Source organism: Podarcis raffonei, chromosome 11 (assembly GCF_027172205.1).
Source record: "Podarcis raffonei isolate rPodRaf1 chromosome 11, rPodRaf1.pri, whole genome shotgun sequence".
In the NCBI taxonomy this organism is placed as follows: Eukaryota; Metazoa; Chordata; class Lepidosauria; order Squamata; family Lacertidae; genus Podarcis; species Podarcis raffonei.
Window position 1 is genome coordinate 7,379,180 of NC_070612.1, and position 24,391 is coordinate 7,403,570.

General features: G+C 45.4%; 1 protein-coding gene across 1 annotated transcript in view; it reads right to left on the minus strand.

Annotated features, from left to right (window-relative positions):
- RIT2 (Ras like without CAAX 2) overlaps positions 1-11,771 on the minus strand; it is a 199,646-nt gene extending 187,875 nt beyond the window's left edge. The window contains exon 1 of the mRNA XM_053409284.1: positions 11,523-11,771. Coding sequence (XP_053265259.1) covers positions 11,523-11,763 — 241 coding nt within the window. The 5' untranslated portion in view covers positions 11,764-11,771. The remainder of the gene's footprint in view (positions 1-11,522) is intronic.
- Between the last annotated feature and the right edge of the window lie 12,620 nt (positions 11,772-24,391).

Sequence of the window (24,391 nt, forward strand, 5' to 3'; positions counted from 1 at the left end):
AATGAAACGGATTTGTAAAAATGTTACATGGGGGGGGGGGGGAAATACGAGGCATTACACTTCTGTAAAACAAGAAAATCCTAAATAATTTTTTTTAAAAAAAAAGAAGATCAAACCTATCCCTTCTTAAGGAAATCAACCCTGAGTGCTCATTGGAAGGACAGATCTTGAAGCTGAGACTCCAATACTTTGGCCACCTCATGAGAAGAGAAGACTCTCTGGAAAAGACCCTGATGTTGGGAAAGATTGAGGGCACAAGGAGAAGGGGACAACAGAGGACGAGATGGTTGGTCAGTGTTATCGAAGCTACCAACATGAGTTTGACCAAACTGCGGGAGGCAGTGGAAGACAGGAGTGCCTGGCATACTCTGGTCCATGGGGTCACGAAGAGTCGGACACAACTAAATGACTACACAACAACAACAATATCACAAAAGTATATCAAAGCAGTTTGCAACAGTAGAAATGAATTACAGCCATACAGTAAAAGCACAACAAGTTTTTAAAAAGTTAAAACTGAGATCAGTAAACCATTGTGGAAAGATTAATTGCCTACATAGGCCTGGCAGAATAGGAAAGTTTCCAGCGGGTTGTTAAAAGTTGGCACAGTGCGCCCCCACTGAGTCTATTGGCAGGCTGTTCCACAGGATTGGATCAATGGCACTAAAGTTTCAGTTTCTCATGGTTGTTGAATGAGCGTCACCATTTTGGGAAATGACCAGAGGCATTTCTGCAGATGGTCTCAGTGATCCAACAGAGTCCAACAGCACATAGAGAACCAAAGATCCCCCAAGGCTGTTTTAAACAAATACAAGTAGGTGCAACAGGATACTCAGCATAATTCAGCCTAAAAACGAGGCTCTTAAATTGCTCCAACTCGCAAGAGGGTGGTGACCAGACAGGACGTGAGAAGCCAAAATCCATTAGGAATTTTCTTTTTAAAGACACCAGCAGAAGGCCAATGAACACATCACAGTTTGTGAAAGATTGGAGCGTAATGAAATCAAAGGGGGGAAATCAGCACCACATTATACATGAATAAATCTCGGGAAAGGAAGAAATCAGAAATGGTATATGCAAATAAAGATTGCGTGGAAAAACAAAATAGAATATGAAATATGCAGCTTAACTTTTAAACTGAACAGAATGATGTTCAAGATTCAAATCAGGTACAATTCAGCCATTGCTGAATCCTGCAGTAGCTCACCTAAACTCCTTGATCACTCTAGTTAAAGCTCACTGCATTATCCCAGCTGTCCCAACCCCATGGTCTTTTCATTTGAGAGAACAGAGGTACCAATCCAGTGTGAAATTCCAGGAATCAGGAATCCTGTGGTCTTTGATGCACGTTACTACAGATTGATCTGGTGTCCCAGTTACAGAATCCAGGAAAATCCAATCAGAAAATCAGTCCAGGTAAAACTTATATATAAAAAAAGCTTTCATATGAAATAGTGAAGTCTGAACCAGGAATAAAATAATCAGAGCTGGTAAAAAACAAAACAAAACAAAACAGCACAGAAAAACATTCCCAATGACACTGGTTCTGAAAGACCTGCACTGGTTGCCAGTGAGGTACTGAACCCAATTCAAGGAGCTGGTACTAGCATATGAACTCCCAAACCCTTGGCTTGGGGCCCAAATACCTAAAAGAGCATCTCTCAAAGTATCAGGCATCTGAAACTCTATGATCAGCAGGTGAGACTTTCCTGGTGGTTCCATGGGGACCTCCTGGTTGGCATTGACCATCAACAGGGCCTTTTCAGTGGTGGCTCCCAGTTTGTGGTGAGGTGTGCCTGGTGCCTTCCTGGTGAGGTTTGCCTGTCTTCATCATTATTGTCTTTTAGAAGCAATTTGAATACAGTCCTGTGTACCCAGGCATGTGACGGCTGAAGAACACTGTTCCCAGCAATCCTGAAATTACCAAATACTTGTTTTTAACCACAACTATTTTTAGGGTGTTTAAACTGTTTATAAAATGCTTTTTGAGCTTGTGTTCTTCTGCTGACCTGGGATCTTCAGGAGGAAAGGCAGGATATAGATCCAAATAACAACAGCACAATCCACAAAAGCAAAACCGCTTGAGGATGGTGCAAGGCTAAGGAGGTGGCGTAGCCTGTGGAGAAGGACACTGAGAGAGAAGGAGAGTCTTGAGGGCCTGATAGAGATTCTGACTTCCCGGCTGAATGTCCACCCAGCCCTGTTGCATCCCATTCACCATAACACTGATGTTAGGACAGGATCAATTTCACTGACTGCATTGCAGGGGGATGGACTACATTAGGCTTACCAGACATCCCCATTTCCCGGGGGCAGTCCCCGAATTTGCGAATAAGTCCCCGGACAAATTCCATCCCCAGAATGTCCCCGGATTTCATCTAATGTCCCCAGGAAACGCAGCAGCGGCAGTCTCAGCAGCCTGGAGCAGAGGCTCTGGCTGGCTTCAGGAGCTGCTCAGAAGTCCCTATATGATGGTGGTGCAGGGGCTCTAAGATGCAGCTTCTGGGCTGCCTCCACCTTCCCTGACCCCAGCAACTAAGCTGTGAAGGGAGGCTTCATGCTGCTTATCGGAGAAGACTCCCAACTCCTACTTGTGTGTAAGCAGGAGCGGGGCAGGGATCTCTCAGTTGTGAAGGGAGACTTCATGCTACCTATCAGAGCTTGCGTGCAAGCAGGAGGGAGCATTGATCTCTCAGTTAGGCAATGGGAAGCCTCCCTTCCCAGCTGAGGGATCCCTAACCCCTCCTGTTTGCACGCAAGTATGAATGGGATTGGGGCTGCTCCGATGGGAAGGGAGACATCGCGCTGCCTGAGCCTCACCACCGCCACTGCTCTTGGCCCTCCTTCTCCACCTTTCATCCCTGACCCACTGCGCACCACTTCCCCACCACCACCACCACTGAAGAACTAACAACTCAGGGGTTGCACAGTCTCATGGAGAAAGGAGATAGAAGCCTTAGAGGAAGGGGAAACATGGCGTTTGAAGTTAAGGAGGCGGCTGCTACCCCTCTGCCACCACCATCGCTGCAGCATCAACATCCCGAACGTGTAGTATTATTTATTTATTTATTTATTTAGTCCCTGGATTCATTGAAAAACATCTGGTAACCTGAGATGGTCCTTCCAACTTTACAATGGTTTGATCCCACAATGAGGCATTGGGGAGCTGCCACTCATCCTTGCCATTAAGCTAAAACCAGATGGTTTCTTTCCAGGGCCTATGAGGCTTTGCCCACCTCTTCATATAGTATTGCACCCTGCACATTCCATCCCACTGTGAGTCATCTAGTAATTCCAGTTAACTCAGGAGTGCAATGTCAGTTCACTCTGGCTTGTTTAGAGCTCCTTCCTTTTAGAATGCTTAGCCCGATGCGTTGTGCAGCCCTCATGGCTAATTACTGCAAACACTGAGCGGAGTGCATTGTAATTAATTATAGTTATTAGCGTAATTAGCATAACAAATTTAAAGACTGGGATGCAGGGTCCTTTAAATATATTTTGTGTATCACTTGTTTTGCGCCTAAATAAGAGGGTAGTAAAAGGAAGCTGTTTGGGCTTTGCACAGACGGGCTGTTTTGGAAATGGGGCAGCTGGCTCCCTGGCAGATGTGTGAGTTTTTCCTCTTGGGCCAAAGCACTCCTCTCTGCTTTGCATGTCTTCCCTTTGTCTGGTGGAATCATAATGTTGGAAGGGGCTGGTGGGAGATCCACACACCACAAGACAAAGCACCTGTTAAGTTGTGGGTGAACATATCAGACGACACAGCGATTCTTCAAACAGCTCTTGTTTATTCACAGGCCAGAACAGAACTGAACTGAAGGGTTCAGCCAGCCTGCTTACATAGAGCTCCACTACAAAGCAACTGTAACCATTTTCTGTAACTATCCAATCACTGAACGTCACTTTCAATCCCCTATTTGCATATGTGGACCTGAGTGAAAACTATCTACAGTATCCCCCTGCTGGCCCAGGGTGAGAACTTCAGTACATAACAGCACCCACCCTGATCAGGGCCTGTCATTCGGGTCACCATGTGCCACAACAATCTGAGTGCAGTTTCTGTGTGATAAGCATTACCCTTTGGATCCCTTCCAACCCCATAATTCTATACTTTTATAAGAAGAACATAAGTTGAGTCCAACTTGATTGAGGGACCATTTTGTTTGAATGCTATTGCACCAACATTATTATTATAAATAATAATAAATAAATAAAAATAATTTATTATTTGTGTCCCGCCCATCTGGCTGGGTTTTCCCAGCCACTCTGGGCGACTTCCAACAAAGATTAGAAATACATTAAAATGTCACACATTAAAAACTTGCCTGAACTGGGCTGCCTTCAGATGTCTTCTAAAATGTTAGGTAGTTGTTTATCTCTTTGATATCTGATGGGAGGGCATTCCACAGGGCGGGTGCCACTACCGAGAAGGCGCTCTGCCTGGTTCCCCGTAGTAATAATAATAATAATAATAATTTATTATTTATACCCCGCCCATCTGGCTGGGCCTCCCCAGCCACTCTGGGCGGCTTCCATAAAAACCAAAAATACAGTAAAATATCACACGTTAAAAACTTCCCTGAACAGGGCTGCCTTAAGATGTCTTCTGAATGTCAGGTAGTTGTTTATCTCTTTGACATCTGCTGGAAGGGCGTTCCACAGGGCGGGCGCCACTACCGAGAAGGCCCTCTGCCTGGTTCCCTGTAGCTTTGCTTCTCGCAATGAGGGAACCGCCAGAAGGCCCTCGGCACTGGACCTCAGTGTCCGGGCAGAATGATGGGGGTGGAGACGCTCCTTCAGGTATACTGGACCGAGGCCGTTTAGGGCTTTAAAGGTCAGCACCAACACTTTGAATTGTGCTCGGAAACGTACTGGGAGCCAATGTAGGTCTTTCAAGACCGGTGTTATATGGTCTCGGCGGCCGCCCCCAGTCACCAGTCTAGCTGCTGCATTCTGGATTAGTTGTAGTTTCCGAGTCACCTTCAAAGGTAGCCCCACGTAGAGCGCATTGCAGTAGTCCAAGCGGGAGATAACCAGAGCATGCACCACTCTGGCGAGACAGTCCGCAGGCAGATAGGGTCTCAGCCTACGTACCAGATGGAGCTGGTAAACAGCTGCCCTGGACACAGATTTGACCTGTGCCTCCATGGACAGCTGTGAGTCCAAAATGACTCCCAGGCTGCGCACCTGGTCCTTCAGGGGCACAGTTACCCCATTCAGGACCAGGGAATCCTCCACACCTGCCTGCCTCCTGTCCCCCAGAAACAGTACTTCTGTCTTGTCAGGATTCAACCTCAATCTGTTAGCCGCCATCCATCCTCCAACCGCCTCCAGACACTCACACAGGACCTTCACCGCCCTCACTGGTTCTGATTTAAAAGAGAGGTAGAGCTGGGTATCATCCGCATACTGATGAACACCCAGCCCAAACCTCCTGATGATCTCTCCCAGCGGCTGCATGTAAATGTTGAAAAGCATGGGGGAGAGGACAGAACCCTGAGGCACCCCACAAGTGAGAGCCCAGGGGTCTGAACACTCATTCCCCACCACCACTTTCTGAACACGGCCCAGGAGGAAGGAGCGGAACCACTGTATGACAGTGCCCCCAGCTCCCAGCCCCTCAAGACGGTCCAGAAGGATGTTATGGTCGATGGTATCAAACGCCGCTGAGAGATCCAGCAGAACTAGGAAACAGCTCTCACCTTTGTCCCTAGCCCGCCGGAGATCATCAACCAGTGCGACCAAGGCAGTTTCAGTCCCATGATGAGGCCTGAATCCCCACTGGAAGGGATCCAAATGGTCCGCTTCTTCCAGGCGTGCCTGGAGTTGTTCGGCAACCGCTCGCTCAATCACCTTGCCCAAGAATGGAAGATTTGAGACTGGGCGATAGTTGGCCATCGTGGCCACATCTAAAGATGGTTTTTTAAGAAGTGGTTTAATAACCGCCTCTTTCAGCGGGTCTGGGAAGGCTCCCTCACGGAGGGAAGCATTCACCACCCCACGAAGCCCATCGCCCAGTCCTTCCCGGCTAGCTTTTATAAGCCAGGATGGGCAAGGATCCAGGAGACAGGTGGTTGGTTTCACTCGTCCAAGCAGCCTGTCCACATCCTCGGAGGTAACAGATTGGAATTGATCCCACTCAACTTGACTAGACAGAACTCTAGCACTCTCCCGCCCCGGCCCTGCTCCCACGGTGGAGTCTACTTCTTCCCGAATCTGAGCGATTTTATCTGCAAAAAACTTTGCAAAATCATTGCAGGAGAACATGTGGCCCGTACTGGGCCCCGATGTTGCAGGTGGTTCCGCTAAATTGTGAACCACCTGAAAAAGTCTCCTGCTGCTGTTTTCTGCAGATGCAATAGAGGCGGCGAAGAAATTCTTCTTCGCCGTCGCTATCGCCACTTGGTAGGCTCGACGTTGAGCTCTAACCTGTGTCTGGTCAGATTCGGAATGAGTTATCCGCCACCGGCGCTCTAGCCGTCTCAACGATTGTTTCATTGCCCTCAGATCCATGGAAAACCACGGGGCTGTCCGGGCTCCATGCAATCGGAGAGGGCGCTTCGGAGCCAAACAGTCAATAGCCCTGGTTAACTCCACATTCCAGCAGGCCACCAGAGAATCAGCTGAAAGGCCATCAACATGGGATAAAGAATCCCCTACCACTCTCTGGAAACCATTTGGATCCATTAAGTGGCGGGGGCGGACCATCCGAATTGGTCCCACCTCCCTGCAGAGGGGATGGGTCGCAGAGAAGTCCAGTTGCACCAGGAAGTGATCTGACCATGTAGCTTTGCTTCTCGCAGTGAGGGAACCGCCAGAAGGCCCTCGGCGCTGGACCTCAGCATCCGGGCAGAGACACGCCTTCAGATATACAGGTAACATATATTTTTAGGACCCACCTTATTTCAGTGACCAGGGGTTGTTTTAAACTGTACAGTGGTACCTCTGATTATGTACTTAATTTGTTCCAGAGGTCCGTTCTTAACCTGAAACTGTTCTTAGCCTGAAGCACCACTTTAGCTAATGGGGCCTCCCGCTGCCGCTGCGCTGCTGCCGCTCAATTTCTGTTCTCATCCTAAAGCAAAGTTCTTAACTCGAGGTACTATTTCTGGGTTAGTGGAGTCTATAACCTGAAGCGTATGTAACCTGAAGTGTATGTAACCTGAAGCGTATGTAACCTGAGGTACCACTGTATACCTATACAAATGTCTCCAACCCCATCTTTCAGCCTGGACACTGAGGTCCACTTCCAAGTGTCATCTGGAGGTTCCCTCACTGCACAAAGTGAAGTTACAGGGAACCAGGCAGAGGGCCTTCTCGGTAGTGGCGCCCTCCCTGTGGAATGCCTTCCCATCAGTTGTCAAGGAGATAAAGAACTACACAACTTTTGAAAGACCTCTGACTGCAACCCTGTATCAGGAAGCTTTTAATGTTTGATGTTTTATTATGTTTCTGTATGTGCTGGAAGCTGCCCAGAGTGGTTGTTGAAGCCCAGACAGATGGGTGGGGTATAAATAGAATAATAATGATGATGATGATGATGATGATGATGATGATGATGTTATGTTTTAATTGGGACCTTAGGGTGAAGGACAGATAATTAACAACAACAACAACAACTGTTAAATTACTCTTATATGACCCGCAAAGAATCTTGGGAACTGTAGCTTGTTAAGGGTGCTGGCAATTGTAGCTCTTTGAGGGAGTCTCCTAACAGCTCTCAGTACATTTAACAAACTACAGCTCTCAGGATTTGTTGAGGGGAGCCATGATTATTAAAGTAGTATCCGAAGGCTTTTCATATGTGGCATTTTGTAAACATTGTTTGGGTGGAGAATTGGCATGACAAAATTTAGAGAAGTGCGAATTTCGAAGGAGAGCTCTGATTCAGTTTGCATATTGTTTCTGTGAAGTGCAAATTTGATAGACTTGGCTTTAAATGTGTGTTGACTTCTTCCCCCATCACCTAGCCAACAATCCTTTTAGGATTTCACTTCAGGCAAAACTTCAAGAACAGTCCTACATAGTGCAAACCTAGCAGACAGAAAGCCTCTTTGAGCACATTGCTTAGAATGGGCCCTGTGTTTCTGCAAGCACTTGGAACTGATGCTATCATTCTCCGATTGAGCAGAGTGCCTGGGCCAATGGCAGCTCTTTTGTCCCTTCTTCCCGCCCACCTCCTTCCTTGTGTCAACCCTCCACCTCCATGTGCAAAGCCATTGAACTCTCACTTGAGATTCCTAGAGATAAGGACCAAAGAAGATCCCTGCTGGATCAGGACCAAAAGGGTTTTGCCCACCTTGTTGCGTGGAGAGTTCCCGCCTCCCACCAGTAGAAATAAAGACATGTGACACCATTATTTAGGTTAATGCGCTAAAATTGGCCACAACTTTATTGGTTACAGGTAAAGAGCGGTATTGGCTTAGGCATTGGTCCTATCTGACTATCCGGCTTCAGCCTGTTTGCTTGAAGACCGGGAAAGGTTAACACCAGCAGGGGGAGCCCTGCTGATGCACATAAACTAGAGACTCCCCCTGGCCTCCATAGGCTTCAGACGAGGCCACGCCCCACAGAATCCTTTACCGGACTACCCTTCAATATTTGGGGGAGGTGATGGCGCTCCTCCCCCCCCAACACATCTACATGTGGAGAGCCAGTGTTGTGTAGTGGTTAAGAGCGATAGACCCGTAATCTGGGGAACCAGGTTCGCGTCTCCGCTCCTCCGCATGCAGCTGCTGGGTGACCTTGGGCTAGTCACACTTCTCTGAAGTATCTCAGCCCCACTCACCTCACAGAGTGTTTGTTGTGGGGGAGGAAGGGAAAGGAGAACATTAGCCGCTTTGAGACTCCTTAAAGGGAGTGAAAGGCGGGATATCAAATCCAAACTCTTCTTCTTCTTCTACATAACAATACCCCTACCAATGCCTAACCGCCAAAACCAAAGGAGTTGTGATGATTTGCTACGAGGTAGGTGAAAAACCCAATGGCCAGCGCCAATTTGCCAAGTGGAAAAAATTCCTACCAGGCCCCTTGACGGCGACCAACCGAGGTCCATAGCAAGGTCAGGAAGGGAACCTTGAAGGGCGGGTGGGTGGGAAACCTCAGCAGCTGAGCGACCAAAAGAGAGAGATTCCGGGGCCGCGCTTGCCTTAAGTGAGGCAAGCCACAACCCCCCGAGCCAGCCGATTGGTTGGCTCAGTGATGACGCGGCCCCGAGGATTCCCCTGATCGCGCAGGGGCTGGAAGCCAGCCTCCCCACGCGTGTTGGGGGCGTGAAGCCTGCAATACCACCTCCTCCCGAGGTCGGAAGTGGCTTTTCCTGCAGAGGAAAGGCAGATTCTTCTGGAAAGCCCTGAAACAGGTTTTGAAAATTAGTACCTTTCCCTACACTGCAGTCCTTCAGCAACTGCAGCTTTCCGCTTGACCATCATGACTGATAGTCATAGAATCATAGAATTAGTTGAAAGGGACTCCAAGGGTCACCCAATCCAACTTCATGAATTTCAGGAATCATAACTAGACATTGAAACACAGTGCCGTACCATGAAGTTAGCTTATCCCTCTTAAGCCAACTAAACTAGTAGCTCTTACCGTACCCATGTGAATTCTAGCAAAATGTGAAACTTATATTGAGTCAAACCATGGGTCCAACTAGCTCAGAGTTGTCTATGCTGATTTCCATTGGTTCTCCAGAATTTTAGGCAAGGGGCTGTCCCAGTCCTACCTGAAGGTGCTGGGAACTGAACCCTGAGACCTTCTGCATGCAAACTGTAGGTGTTCTGTCACATCCTTCCACCATCCTCTGTCCATTTACCACCCACTGTATCTTCTGTTGTCAAGATCTGCTGCTGACCAGTTTCACTGAGTGACTCCCCCCATGAAATGAAATCTTCTAGGAAGTAAGCCTAATTGTGTCCTGATGAAAATGTGTGTAGGATTTCAGCCTTGATGTTAAAAAAGGGAGAGAACATTTTCTCTATCCACTTTAGAATGTGCATATATATATGTTATACTTTTTAAATATCTGGCACATTCCCACTTAAGTTACCATCTGCCCTCCTAAACAAAAAAATATCTGGACATTTTTACCTTCCCTCAAAGGGCAGATGTTGGATATTTCACCTGAGCAGCACCATCCAAATTCATTTTTTATTTTTTATTTTAGACCAAGTTCAGTGGCCACTTAGAGGCATGTAACAAACTTTCACCAACATCACAATTCATGTTCCTACAGATGCCTGGGCTGCATAGGACCCTCTAAATCCCTTCCATGTGTAAAATATACTGGTTGCAAAGTCCAGATGTTCCTTAATGTTGTGTCAGACATAAGGGCATCAAGGTGGGGGAGAGGGAATCCCCTCCCCATCTGCTTCCTCAGTTCCCCTGTATAGATTGGTCACCGCCCTGAAACTCTGAGAGATTCTAGGCAGGTCAATAAATTGTAGCTGCTTTTCACATCTAGTTGTCAAGGTGGTGTTTTTTTTAACAAAAGGAAAGCACAGTTCATATACAAAATATGTACAGCTTGATTCAGCTGTTTGTTCAGTCTAGTAGTCCTGAGCCTTAATAGAGTGTACGGGGTTTAGCAGATGTAATTATAGGCATGTTTCAGAGGCAGGTACATCATCCCAGAAAGCAAGTGCCAAGGCAGACTCTGCGTGCTCAGCAAAGTAGCTTTAAGATTAGAGGATGTTAAGTGTCAGCAAAGATAAATCAAAAGGTTACAATCTCTGGCAAAAGACAAACACCAGACCTAAGTAACAGCTCATTCGGAGGATACCGCAGCCACTGAACAACAGCACATCTCTCTCTCTCCCTCTCTCTCCAGGGCATTATAATATGTCCGATACCAGCAAACTTCTTGTCCAGAGGGAGAAGGAGAATATCAGAGTTACATCCTAATAACTTTGCAGGCAAGAGGTGACTGTATTATGAGCCAAGGTCTAATGGCAAGCCGTAAAGAAGTCAAAAGGAAAAGTTGGGGAAAGTTAGCCGCAAGCATCCCATTCACTTTGTCACTGCTGAGCTGGCTTTTTCATCGGCTGTGGGTGGGCTCCCTTGCACAACTCTAGGAATGGAAAGTTGAAGGGGGAAATATATAGGCCAATTCCGACTATCCCATTATAGCATGTAGCAGACACCAGGTTTCAGGTTCATCAGGCCAACATTCAAAACATCCAAAGGGCTATCACATCCATTGGACTCAATATGAGTTGTGCATTTGTGGTTTGACACAGCTCCTACTCCCCTCTCTCTTTCCACAATCAGTACAAGACTTTGACAATAGTAATTTTTTGGCAAACCAGCCCTTGGCTCAATGAATAAAGTCATTCAAAATCTTATTATTATTATTATTAACACCAACAGAAACCGACTGGCTAATCCAAATTATGGATCGACGGAGAGGAGAATTTCCGACGCTATTAAATGTGCCCTCCCCCTATCCATACATCCATGTTCATCTCAAACACTGCCCTTCAACACATACCCTAGCCCACCCAAAAGCAACAGCAGAAACTTACCACTCTTGCCTACTCCACCTGATCCCAACATCACAACCTTGTACTCCCTGGAGTCTGTTGGAGAACTGTTGGAGGAATTGGGAATTTCACGTTCAGTCTCCATCTTCTTCTGGGGAGGGGGGCACACACAGAAGTGGCTCTCTTTCAAACAACTATGCAAGCAATTGGGGAGGGGAAGAGAGTGAGAGAGACACGAGAGGTACAGTTTAGCAGTCTCTCTCGCTGGCTGCGGTGCCTGCATTAGCTGCAGAAGGTCTCATAGCAACCAGTTTAAGAGCTTCCAATAAAAATCCAGCTCGTCACCCCCCCCCTTCTCACATACTTCCCTCCCTTCTGTGTATCGCTTTTCTTTCACTGTCCTCTTCCCGGACATGCAAAGCTGCCTATTGCTCACCAACCAAGCACCTTTATGAGGTTTATAGGACTTGTCTTGGTTATCTGTTCTGCTGTAAGAACAAGCTTTCTTCAGCAACGTTGAGATCGTATTTGTTTTCACAACCGAAGGGTTGCTCCAAGCCTGAAGGAAGGTGACAGCTCAGCAAAGAAGCCCCTAGATAATCAGGGACCCTGGATTTAACACTCTTACATATCAGAAGCGGAGGCTGCATAAATAGAAGGGTAGTTCCTATTTATACCAGGGGATGGAAGTAAGCAGGGGGCAGAATTCAGAGCAGTGCAAGGAACTAATCCACACAACACCAGTGTATTCTCATAGAAGCATAGAACTGTAGAGTTGGAAGGTCATCTAGTCCAAACCCCAGTAAAAAAAAAAAAAGTAAAGGAGCACTAGACGGTTAAGTCCAGTCAAAGGCAACTATGGGGTGTGATACTCATTTCACTTTTCAGGCTGAGGGAACCGTTGGTCCACAGACAGCTTTCTGGGTCATGTGGCCAGCATGACTAAACTGCTACTGGTGCACAGAGGACCATGACGAGTGCCAGAGTGCACAGAAACTTTGTTTACCTTCCCACCGCAGCGGTACCTATTTATCTATTTGTACTGGTATCCTTTGGAACTGCTAGGTTGGCAGAAGCTGGAACAGAGCAACGGAAACTCACCCCGTCATGGGGATTCGAACCACCAACCTTTCGATCAGCAAGCCCTAAAAACTCAGTGGTTTAGACCACAGCGCCACCCGTGTCCAACCCTCAGTACTGCAGGAATTACACGGTTGTGTGAATCAGTACCTCAGATTTCTATAATATGAGAATCCTAGCAAAATGGATCTCCGAGGAATTGAGCTCACCAATGCCAACCCTACAGAAGGTGCAAGATTCTGGTATCTTTGTCACGAAACTTTCGTCGAGTGATCTGGAGTGAAAGGTTAACTCCATGCAGGGCCAGACACAGAAGGAGTTCCACAAGATGAGCTTGTGGTACCATGTCCCTCTGACCCAAGGATGTCTCCTTGCCATCCTCTCACCTCAGATGACTCCACTGCAGATGCTTCAGTAAAGCCAAATCTGTATAGTTCTACTGTTAAGGAGAGTGGAGATGTATTCACTTGAGTTCACATTTATGGGTCAACCTGCCAAGTATGCGCTTCCTGAGACAATACGCAAGTGGAAACACAGCCATCTTTTAAAATTTGCATTTTAAACCAATCCAGGTTGGTAGCCGTTACTGCCTCCTGCGGGAGCAAGCTCCACATTTTAACTATGCACTGAGAGTTCCACAATCGGGGACTACAAGGAGGACTCTGCATGTACAGTAAAAACAGGGGTTGAGTAAGTGTTTCCAAGGACCATGGTTGAATGAGAGATGGAGGGGTTAGCGGTGTTAGGATCCCTGCTCTGTGTTTGCAGTCATGAGATTGTTGTCTATCACATGACAGTGTATGTTTTCATTCCACAGTGTGGGAAGTGACGGAGACAGGATGTTTTGTACTACTGTGTTCTGTGAAGTAGGACTATTGTCCTTTGTTCTTTCTCTCTTTGCTGTCTGATGAGAAAGAGGAAGGAGCTGAGTCAGAATGCTCCGAGTGTATTATATGTAAATAAAAGTAGATTAGCCAACATGCTGAGCTACTGAGGTCTGTTACACAAACTGTGAATCCTCTGCGGATCCCTAAGTGTGCCGGTGTCTGTTGGCATCGGTCACTGTGATGTTCGGGCTGAAGAAAGCTCTTGAAGCTCCCGAACGATTGACCAGGAGGGAGAGAACATGCCAGTCGGGCATGTGTCTCTACCAGGGTCCTACACGAGAGTAGGACGCTCCTAACAGTGGCAGAAGATGGTTGGGGAGAGGATGATACAGCTAAGATTATGTATTTTTTAATGGTGTGTGTCATAATGGAAAGCTCTTGCAGACTCTCTGGAATTTGTTCTGCAAGTGCTATTTTTTCCAAAAAAAGAGGTGTTGGAACTCACCATGAACACCTCCCTTATTCTCTAATGAAAATGGCACCCACCTGAGTTTCACCAAGTTCCAGCCTGCAGGCCGTAATGCATTCATTAATGAATAATGTCTAACCAATTGGGAGCTTTGTCTGAGCCTCCATATTGAACCCCCAAAGGGAATTTTCTTCCATGGGGATTGTTCATGCTCTGCATTATTAACGTAAATAAAATCATACCAAACAGAAAAAGAAATTGCACTTACTTTATTGACCTCTAGACATTCTCGGTTTACATCTCAGTTTTCCTAGGAGGGCTGATTCCTATAGCCCTTCTCCAGTTAGATACCTCCAAAATTGGGCTACTGTGGCACTGGCAACAGTTAGCATACAGCAATGCCTTCTTTTGATAGTATGATGTAGGATAAATTCTACCAGGTCCTATGGAGCAGGAGAGGGAACTAGATGCAAAGCTGCCATTTTTGGTGCAGCTACACATATAATACTGCATTGACTTTGGCCCTCAGAGGAGTCATCTTGCAAACAAGAAGCATGTGGGATTAAAATAATGGGATCTTCATATAGCAGGCAGTCACTGTATACAGCACCATGAGACTGCATTGGAGATCGTTTTGTCTTTAGGAGATCTGCACACTTCCTCATCAATTAGCCTGCATAAGTATCCCTGCCACTTGTCTGGTGAACTTGGGAGTCTACAAAACTTCAGTCCCAAGCATTATGCAAATCGTAAGTGATTTTTGTGCCAGCAAGCGATGGCCTTAAAGACATGTGGATCATTTTAAAATACATGAATATGGATGAGGGCATACAAATGAAAGATCCTGTTAAGTGGCAAACACTGGGCGTTTCCCCCCTCCTTAGCAATCATATTTGGTTAGAAATGCAGAAAGCAATTAAAAGAGACCACATCTGGGGGAAAGCTTGCAAATTCCTTCGTTTCAAGGGAAGAGAGGGAAAGTGCAATAGAGTGTGTGGTGCTGAGGCTAGAACTTTGACTGGGGAGCTCCAGGTTGGAATCTCCTCTGGCGAAGATGCTTTTCTAGGTAAACTTGGTCCAGTCACTGTCTCTCGACCTAAACAGCCTCACAAGGTTGTTGCAAGACAGGGGTTGGGAAATTCAGACCCAGATTCGAAATGTAGACCTCTAAACCCCTCTGTCTTGCCCTCTTTTCAGGTTATACGTCCTCTCTGCCTTGCACCCTTGAAATATACTCGGAGTCGAGTGTGAATTTCATGCTCTTTATTCAGCTCATAGTAGCAATGAATGAAGCTTTCCCCAAAATGTCTAGCTATATATACATTATTTACACAATGGGCCCCACGTGATTGGCTAATTCTGGGCTACTCCTGTAGGCCAATCAGGTTGCAGATTCACTTCCTCCAGAAGCCTGATTGGCTGCTCCTGCAGGCCAATCAGGTTGCTGATTCACTTCATCCAGGAGCCTGATTGGCTGCTCTTGCAGGTCACTGATTCACTTCCACCTGGAGCTAGATTGGGTGGCTCCTGTGGACCAATCAGACTGCTGCATTCTGGATCCTATTGTTCTAGGATTCAGCTCAGTACATAACAACCCTCCTTGAGTGTTTTGGCCTGGCTGGAATGTCTTCCTGAACTCAAGATAATGCCTGCCACTTGCATGGATGGAGGATAGAGAAGGTTATTTGTGTGTCTGTATATCATACCCTCCAACATTTATCCCATGAAAATTGAGACATCCCATTTCATTATAATAATAATTTTATTATTTATACACCACCCATCTAACTGGCTTGCCCCAGCCACTCTGGGCGGCTTCCAACATATATAAAAACATAAAAACCATTTAAAAACTTGCCTCTACAGGGCTGCCTTCAGATGTCTTCTAAAGGTTATATTGTTACTTATCTCCTTGGCTTGGGGAGGTCTCATAACTCCATACACACTCCAACATTTATCTGATGAAAACAGGGACGCCCTAAGGAAAAGTGGGACATTCCGGAATCAAATCAGAAACTGGGACAGCTTCTGTAGATCCAGGACTGTCCCTGGAAAACAGGCATAGCTGTCAACATTTTCCTTTTTTTAAAAGGGAAATACCCTTATTCTGAATAGGATTCCTCACAAGAAAAGGGAAAAGTTGACAGCTATGAACAGGGGAACTTGGAGGGTCTGGTGTAGGTGTGTATAATATGTGCATTTTTCTCTCTGCCCACTTTTCCTTTGGTTCCACCCACTGCAGGCATGGGGCTCTTGGCCAGGTGCCCAGAAGGGACCTTGAATGTAAGAATTGATTTGCTGGATCAGTCCAAAGGCCCATCAAATCCAGCATCCAGTTCTTGCAGTAGGCAACCATATGCTAATGGAAAGCCTGCAAGCAGGACCTGATTGTAACAGTCCTCTCCTTGTATGTGATTCTCAATAACTGGTATACACAGATGTGCCTTGCAAGCCCTCTGCCTTTCCCCTAATTGGTTTTATCTTTTTGTAGTGGGCTCATACAGATGGGAGGGGGTGATGCTGTGGGTTAAACCACAGAGCCTAGGGCTTACCAATCAGAAGGTCGGCGGTTTGAATCCCTGTGACGGCGTGAGCTGCCATTCTTCGGTCCCTGCTCCTGCCAACCTAGCAGTTCGAAAGCACGTCAAAGTGCAAGTAGATAAATAGGTACCTCTCCAGCGGGAAGGTAAACAGTGTTTCTGTGCACAGCTCTGGTTCGCCAGAAGCGGCTTAATCATGCTGGCCACATGACCCGGAAGCTGTATGCCAGCTCCCTTGGCCAATAAAGCGAGATGAGCGCCGCAACCCCAGAGTCGGTCACGACTAGCCCTAATGGTTAGGGGTACCTTTACCATACAGATGGGAATCATAGGGACATAGCAATCTGCCATCCACTGAACCAGACCATGGCTCTATCTAGCTCAGTATCGCTGACAATGACTGACAGTGCCTCTCCCAGATTTCAGACAGTGCTCTTTCCATGCTTTACTTGGAAATGCTATAGATTGAAGCTGAGATCTTCTACATGCAACAAAGATGCTCAGCCACTGAGCTTTGGCCCTTCCTCAATGTCTATAAACGTTCTGGTATTCAGCCATGAGAAATGGACAATAGTAAGCAGGCCATGAAATTTCAGTGCACTAGCTGAACTTCCCCCACTGTGGTTTTAACTCTGTTCCTTTGCGATGATTCTGTTGCATCTGTTTCCAATAGCCTCGCAAGAGATGACAAGCTGATTAAAAGTAAACAATATGACGGTTGACCTCACAGCAGAGAGCAATTACCCACTTCTTCACTGTTCAGCAATTTGTTCACAAGAAACCCTCACACAAAATGCTGCAAGAGTTTTATCCCCTTTGGGATTAAGGAATAATTTGGTTCCTAGTAAGGATGTAAGAAGGCATCATTTTTCTATTGCATGCAGCCCTGCTTCTGTTCCACTGCAGTTAGTCTTCTGCTAGGGTTGTCAGGAAAATCAACCCTGAGTGCTCACTGGAAGGATAAATCCCGAAGCTGAGGTGCCAAGACTTTGGCCACCTCATGAGAAGAGAAGACTTCCTGGAAAAGACCCTGATGTTGGGAAAGATTGAGGGCACAAGGAGAAGGGAACGACAGAGGACGAGATGGTTGGACAGTGTTCTCAAAGCTACCAGCATGAGTTTGACCAAAATGCGGGAAGCAGTGGAAGACAGGAGTGCCTGGCGTGCTCTGGTCCATTGGGGTCACAAAGAGTCGGACACGACTAAATGACTAAACAACAACAAAGCGTTGTCATATAAACCTGAAAATTCTGGTGGTGTCCGGGGGGCAGAGGTTAATGTGATCATCCGGGGGGGCGGGATTAATTTAAGAGTAAATGTCCATGATTTTGTATGTTTCCCAGCGGAAGCAGAAGCGCTGTGGAGAGGTCACTTCCTTGTTGCCTCTCATATGGAGATTTCGCATGCCCTCTTGCCACCCTGCCACCCCCAAAAAACTCAGCAACTAGTTGGCCCAGAAATGGAAGCAAGAAGAAATACCGACAAAAGAAGAATGGCAGACAAAGTTAATGGACTACGCAGAATTGGACAAGATGACAGGAAGGATTTGAAACCTGCGGGACCAGAGATTCACAGAAGATTGGAATAAATATGCAAACTATTTGAAGAGCAATTGTAATCAACAAATTACGCTAGTAGGACTACAAGAAGCTTTTAAGGAAGAATATATGAAATATTGCAAAGAAGAGAGACATTAGTTAAGATATTTAAAAGTAATAGTGAAGTAAGAAATGTAAATTAAGTGGAAAAATTAGAACATTTTCAGATGTGATTGATGGAAGTAAAAAAAGTGTGTAAGATATAAAAGTACGTTTTACAATGTTTAAATATGATATATTGAAATATATAAACTCAGCAACTATGTCTGGATTTTTACTTCTTGAAATATGGCAACGCTATCTTCCACCCAAGATATTTTCCTCACTGTCCACAGTGGCAAAATGACATAACTTGTATATTTAATGTAATTAATCACTTCTTCATGTAGTGCATTGTTAAATGATGGAGCTTGTTCCCACAGGAAGCAGTGATGGCCACCATCCTAGATGACTCATGGAGGAAGAAGAAGAAGAAGAGTTTGGATTTGATATCCCGCTTTAACACTACCCGAAGGAGTCTCAAAGCGGCTAACATTCTCCTTTCCTTCCTCCCCCACAACAAACACTCTGTGAGGTGAGTGGGGCTGAGAGACTTCAGAGAAGTGTGACTAGCCCAAGGCCACCCAGCAGCTGCATGTGGAGGAGCGGGGAAGCGAACCCGGTTCACCAGATTATGCGTCTACCGCTCTTAACAACTACACCACACTGGTTCTACTGATGGCTACTGAGGTCTACTGATTGCTACTAGCCATAATGGCTCTTGCTCTGCCTCCACAGCCAGAGGCAAGATGCTTCTGAATACGAGTTGCTGGATTGCAGCTCTTGCATTCCCTGCTTTCCAACAAACATTGGGTTGGCCGCTGTGAGAACAGGATGCTAGACTAGATGGGTCATTGGCCTGATCCAGCAGGCTGATCTTACTTTTGTACGTGTATCTCACTTCCATTACATTATTCCACCCCATTCATTTCAATGAAAACCAAACACAATGCAAATGAGAAGGGAAACGTAATCAATTGCACATCAATCGTGGACTTAAAGCAACAGCAAATGCCAATCGTATTTGCTGGATTGATTTCTGTCGAGGACAGGATACAAATATGCAGCCATCAGCAATATCCACTCCCATGTCTGATGGAATTCTCTGACATCCCTAGCTGCTACTGAGTAGGAGAAATCACAGAATATTATTTAGAGGGGTTTACAAGAAACTTTTAAAAGCTGCTGACCAGAGGACCAGAGGAGGTCAGATGGACCAACTCTCTAACAGTTTTAAATTTTATGGGGAATCACACCAAAGTGGATTCAGATGCACTGACTGACAGGTTGTGGGAGGCCTTTGATGGGAAGCTAAAGGTATTCAGGGAAAAGGAATAAGCACCAGCTACAAAATGCTGAACAGCCATATGGAAAGCAGTGAGCTATGAGAGAGACTATAATATACTAATTAAGATCTAGACACCATAGTGCAATGAATCTTCAATAGGTGCATTATATGGATTTGCATATAAATGTGTGTACCAGGGGAAACATTTGTGTTTTGCTACATAAGCCTGATACAAAAACTCTGGAGGAGAAATAAATTCTGGGTTTTATTTTTTTTATTCATATGAAAAACCCTTCAAAAATGATACGCAGACAGACAAGATTTTCAAGCTGGCATTTCCTTACCTTCGTTAATTTGGTTTCAACATTATATTATACAGAATTTTATATGGGACAGTGGCATTTGGGGCCCTGAGTGGCTTTAAAACTACTGAGTGCAGTCTTTTTTGCCTACTCACTTTCCCTTCTTCTCAGTTGATTTTGATGGCCCAGGCTCTCAGTTGGGTTTGTTTTCACCCAGTGATGCCATATAGAAAGATCTGATTGACTACATTGTGATATTTTGATCCTTGGTTGGCTGAGATTGCCCTTGCGATGAAAGCAGGAAAAAGGATCAGAAGCACCAGCAGCCATTGTGGCTCAGTGGTTGGGGCAGAGCCACATGCTTCCTTTGTGGCAGATGGGCTTTTGGGGGGGGGGCTGCTGCATTTGTACCCTGCTCACATCTCCATCACCTCACATGCCTCCCTTTCACTTCTGTGTTAAGCAACAGCTCCTAAAGCGAGCACTATGCTATCACAGGGGCTACATAGCCAATCAGGTTTGGTTCCATGATGGCACTCTGAAAATAATTCAGAATGAGGGCAGTGTTTCTCTCACCCTCAGTCTGAATGGACGAACACTTTTTCTTTCTTTTTCTTTTAACAAACATGTATTTATGCATTTATTTATTTAAAATATTTTGTAAGCAGAAATCCTCTCAAGGCGGCTTACAAGCTAAAAATGTAATGCCGTCCCATCATGAGAAGAGACAATGAATAAACAATAAAGAAGAAGAAGAAGCTCAGCTGATTCATAACTAAAGAACTCAAATGCAAACTAAAAATTGCCAGCAATATGCCACTAGAAATACCACACTACAGTGGTACATTGGTTCTGGAATGGCTTAGTTGTCAAACAAATCGGCTACCAAACACCACAAACCTGGAAGTAAGTGTTCTGGTTTGTGAAGGTTTTTCAGAAGCCAAACATCCGATGTGGCTTCTTTTTGAATGCAGGAAGCTCCTGCAGCCAAACGGAAGCTGCGCCTTGATTTTTGAACGGTTTCAGGAGTCAAACAGACTCCCAGAGTGGATTGTTTGAGAACCAAGGTACCACGGTATCTCATTCTTTAAGCCTATGGGTACTCCGATGACCTTAGAATCATAGAATCATAGAATAGAATAGAATCATAGAATCATAGAGTTGGAAGAGACCACAAGGGCCATCGAGTCCAACCCCCTGCCAAGCAGGAAACACCATCAGAGCACTCCTGACATATGGTTGTCAAGCCTCTGCTTAAAGACCTCCAAAGAAGGAGACTCCACCACACTCCTTGGCAGCAAATTCCACTGTCGAACAGCTCTTACTGTCAGGAAGTTCTTCCTAATGTTTAGGTGGAATCTTCTTTCTTGTAGTTTGGATCCATTGCTCCGTGTCCGCTTCTCTGGAGCAGCAGAAAACAACCTTTCTCCCTCCTCTATGTGACATCCTTTTATATATTTGAACATGGCTATCATATCACCCCTTAACCTCCTCTTCTCCAGGCTAAACATGCCCAGCTCCTTTAGCCATTCCTCATAAGGCATCGTTTCCAGGCCTTTGACCATTTTGGTTGCCCTCCTCTGGACACGTTCCAGTTTGTCAGTGTCCTTCTTGAACTGTGGTGCCCAGAACTGGACACAGTACTCCAGGTGAGGTCTGACCAGAGCAGAATACAGTGGCACTATTACTTCCCTTGATCTAGATGCTATACTCCTATTGATGCAGCCCAGAATTGCATTGGCTTTTTTAGCTTGCATTGGCTTTTTAAAGCTACCTTACCTTTAACGTATTGCAAATCCCCCCTCTCACAATCACAAATTACCTTCAAAATTATTTTCAGCAGATTGCAATGCCAAACACATTCCCCAAGTATGAAATGGCTGTGGACATATTCAGCAAAAATATTTGTGATCCCCGGATGAAGGGCGTCATGTCAACACTGCCCTTCAAGAAGTGCTGAAGACCACACTTATCCACAATGGCTTGGCCCATAAATTCCTGAAGCTGCCAAAGCCTTCAATGCATGCAATGTGGGCACATAGAATGCTACTTGGTACAGAGTCACACCACTGATCCATCTAGCTTTGCATTATCTACAGTTGCTGGCAGTGCCTCTCCAATATTTCAGGTGGGAGATGTTTCCAGCCCTGCCTGGAGACTCTAAGGATCGACTCTGCAATTTTCTGCATGCAAAGTAGGTTCTCAGGCATTGAATGATGGCCCCTCCCAGATGCCATTGACTTAAGAGGGCCTTATAGATTATACAGCAAACATTTGGCCAAAGATTTCTTTTTATTTATTTTTTTAAAATAAATGTTTATTGGAATTTTACAAAACATAGAAATCAAACAAACACATATATCAAAACAGAAAACAGAAAATACACACTTAATAAAGAAAAAAAAGAAAAAGAATCCACTTTTAAGTTTCAAGGTTCTATATCCCTCTTTTCCTGACCTCCTCACATCTCCCTTTTTTGTATTCCTCTTTATTCCATCAAATTCAGCAAATTCTAACCCTCTTTCAAACCTCATTTATAATTATATATTCCCACTTATTATGTCTCTAATTTCCCATTATCTTGGTCCTTTACTCCACCCTATATACTTTGACATAATATTATTCTAGTCATAACCCCCTTCTCTTTTTTAAAATTCTTTTTTCATACCTCTTTTAACCATATCCCAAATGCCATGTTACCTTCACATCCCACATCATTTTAACATTCAAACATTTTACAATATTTCTGTAGATAATCCTTGAACTTTTTCCAATCCTCTTCCATCAACTCTTCTCCCAGGTCTTGGATTCTGCCGGTCATTTCTGCCACAAAGATTTCTTTTTAGTATGTTAGTTAACATGTATACAATTCAAGGGGGGGGGGGAGAGCTTTGAGCCTCTGGAAAAGGAGAAACCATTTTAGTGTGTTGTGGTTTTTTTTAGAGCCCAAGCAAAGCCATTATTGAGATTTATATGTATTGACTGGTGTTAGTCCTAAATGGTTCATGTTAAGAGGAGGAGGGGGAGTCCCAATTGAAATTGCAGTTGGGTACTGAAAGGTAAGACTTAAAGGAGGAATTAGCTTTCTAGAAAAAGGTATAGGTCTGGGTACATTCTCAGAACAGCCCCTTTCCAAGTGTACAGATTTGGCAACGGCACCTCATTAAATAGTGCTGAGGTGCTTATAAGGGGATTTTGAAAAAGTAAGATCATCAACCCTTGACTTCCATTCGAAGGTCTTATGCCGAAGCTATTGGAAGGATTGCAGCCTGTCATTTTGCTGCTAATCAATTTGAAGAGGCTATTCTTCTAGTGACTGATCAATCTATTAAGTTTCTTTTTTTAATAAAAGGGTAATGTACAGAAAGAAAGACCGTAACAGAAACCCATAATTCAACAGTGACTTGCACTTGATTCCACTACAAATTAATCAACTGTGTTCTTTGTGGGCCACAAAACCTCCACACTGGGAGCCAGTGTGGTGTAGTGGTTAAGAATGGTAGCCTCGTAATCTGGGAAACCGGGTTCGTGTCTCCGCTCCTCCACATGCAGCTGCTGGGTGACCTTGGGCTAGTCACACTTCTCTGAAGTCTCTCAGTCCCACTCACCTCACAGAGTGTTTGTTGTGGGGGAGGAAGGGAAAAGGAGATTGTTAACCGCTTTGAGACTTCTTAGGGTAGTGATAAAGCAGAATATCAAATCCAAACTACTACTACTACTACTACTACTACTATTCTTCTTCTTCTTCTTCTTCTTCTTCTTCTTCTTCTTCTTCTTCTTCTTCTTCTTCTTCTTCTTCTTCCATGAGCTTGTCTATAATAATATCTAAAGATATCACTGAAGTTTTTATTTCCTGATGTGGAATATGTACCTTAGGACTTGTACTAGAAACCTCATAAGAACTTAAGAGTAGCCTGCTGGATAGGTCAATGGCTTATCTTGCCCAGCATCCTATTCTCGCAGTGGCTTCTAGATGCCTGTGGGGAGAAAGATGCTTGTTGCGAGCAGAAACCTGCAATTTGTGGACTTTTGTATTTGCACCTGGAGCCTAATTCTGCAAAGACTCTTGCAGGGCTTGAACCTAGAGCAACTCCAGGATTTTTGTTTGTTTAATAATAATAATAATAATTTATTATTTTTACCCCGCCCATCTGGCTGAGTTTCCCCAGCCACTCTGAGCAGCTTCCAATCAAGTGTCAAAAACAATACAGCATTAAATATTAAAAACTTCCCTGAAAAGGGCTGCCTTCAGATGTCTTTTAAAGAGAAGATAGCTGCTTATTTCCTTCACATCTGAAGGGAGGGCGTTCTACAGGGCAGGCGCCACTACTGAGAAGGCCCTCTGTCTGGTTCCCTGTAACCTCACTTCTCGCAATGAAGGAACCACCAGAAGGCCCTCGGCGCTGGATCACAGTGTCCGGGCTGAACGATGGGGGTGGAGACACTCCTTCAGGTATACTGGGCCAAGGCCGTTTAGGGCTTTAAAGCTGAGCACCAACACTTTGAATTTTGCTCGGAAATGTACTGGGAGCCAATGCAGATCTCTCAGGACCAGTGTTATGTGGTCCCGGCGGCCACTCCCAGTCACCAGTCTAGCTGCCACATTCTGGATTAACTGCAGTTTCTGGGTCACCTTCAAAGGTAGCCCCACGTAGAGCGCATTGCAGTAGTCCAAGCAGGAGATAACCAGAGCATGCACCACTCTGGCAAGACAGTTCGCAGGCAGGTAGGGTCTCAGCTTGTGTACCAGGTGGAGCTGGTAGACAGC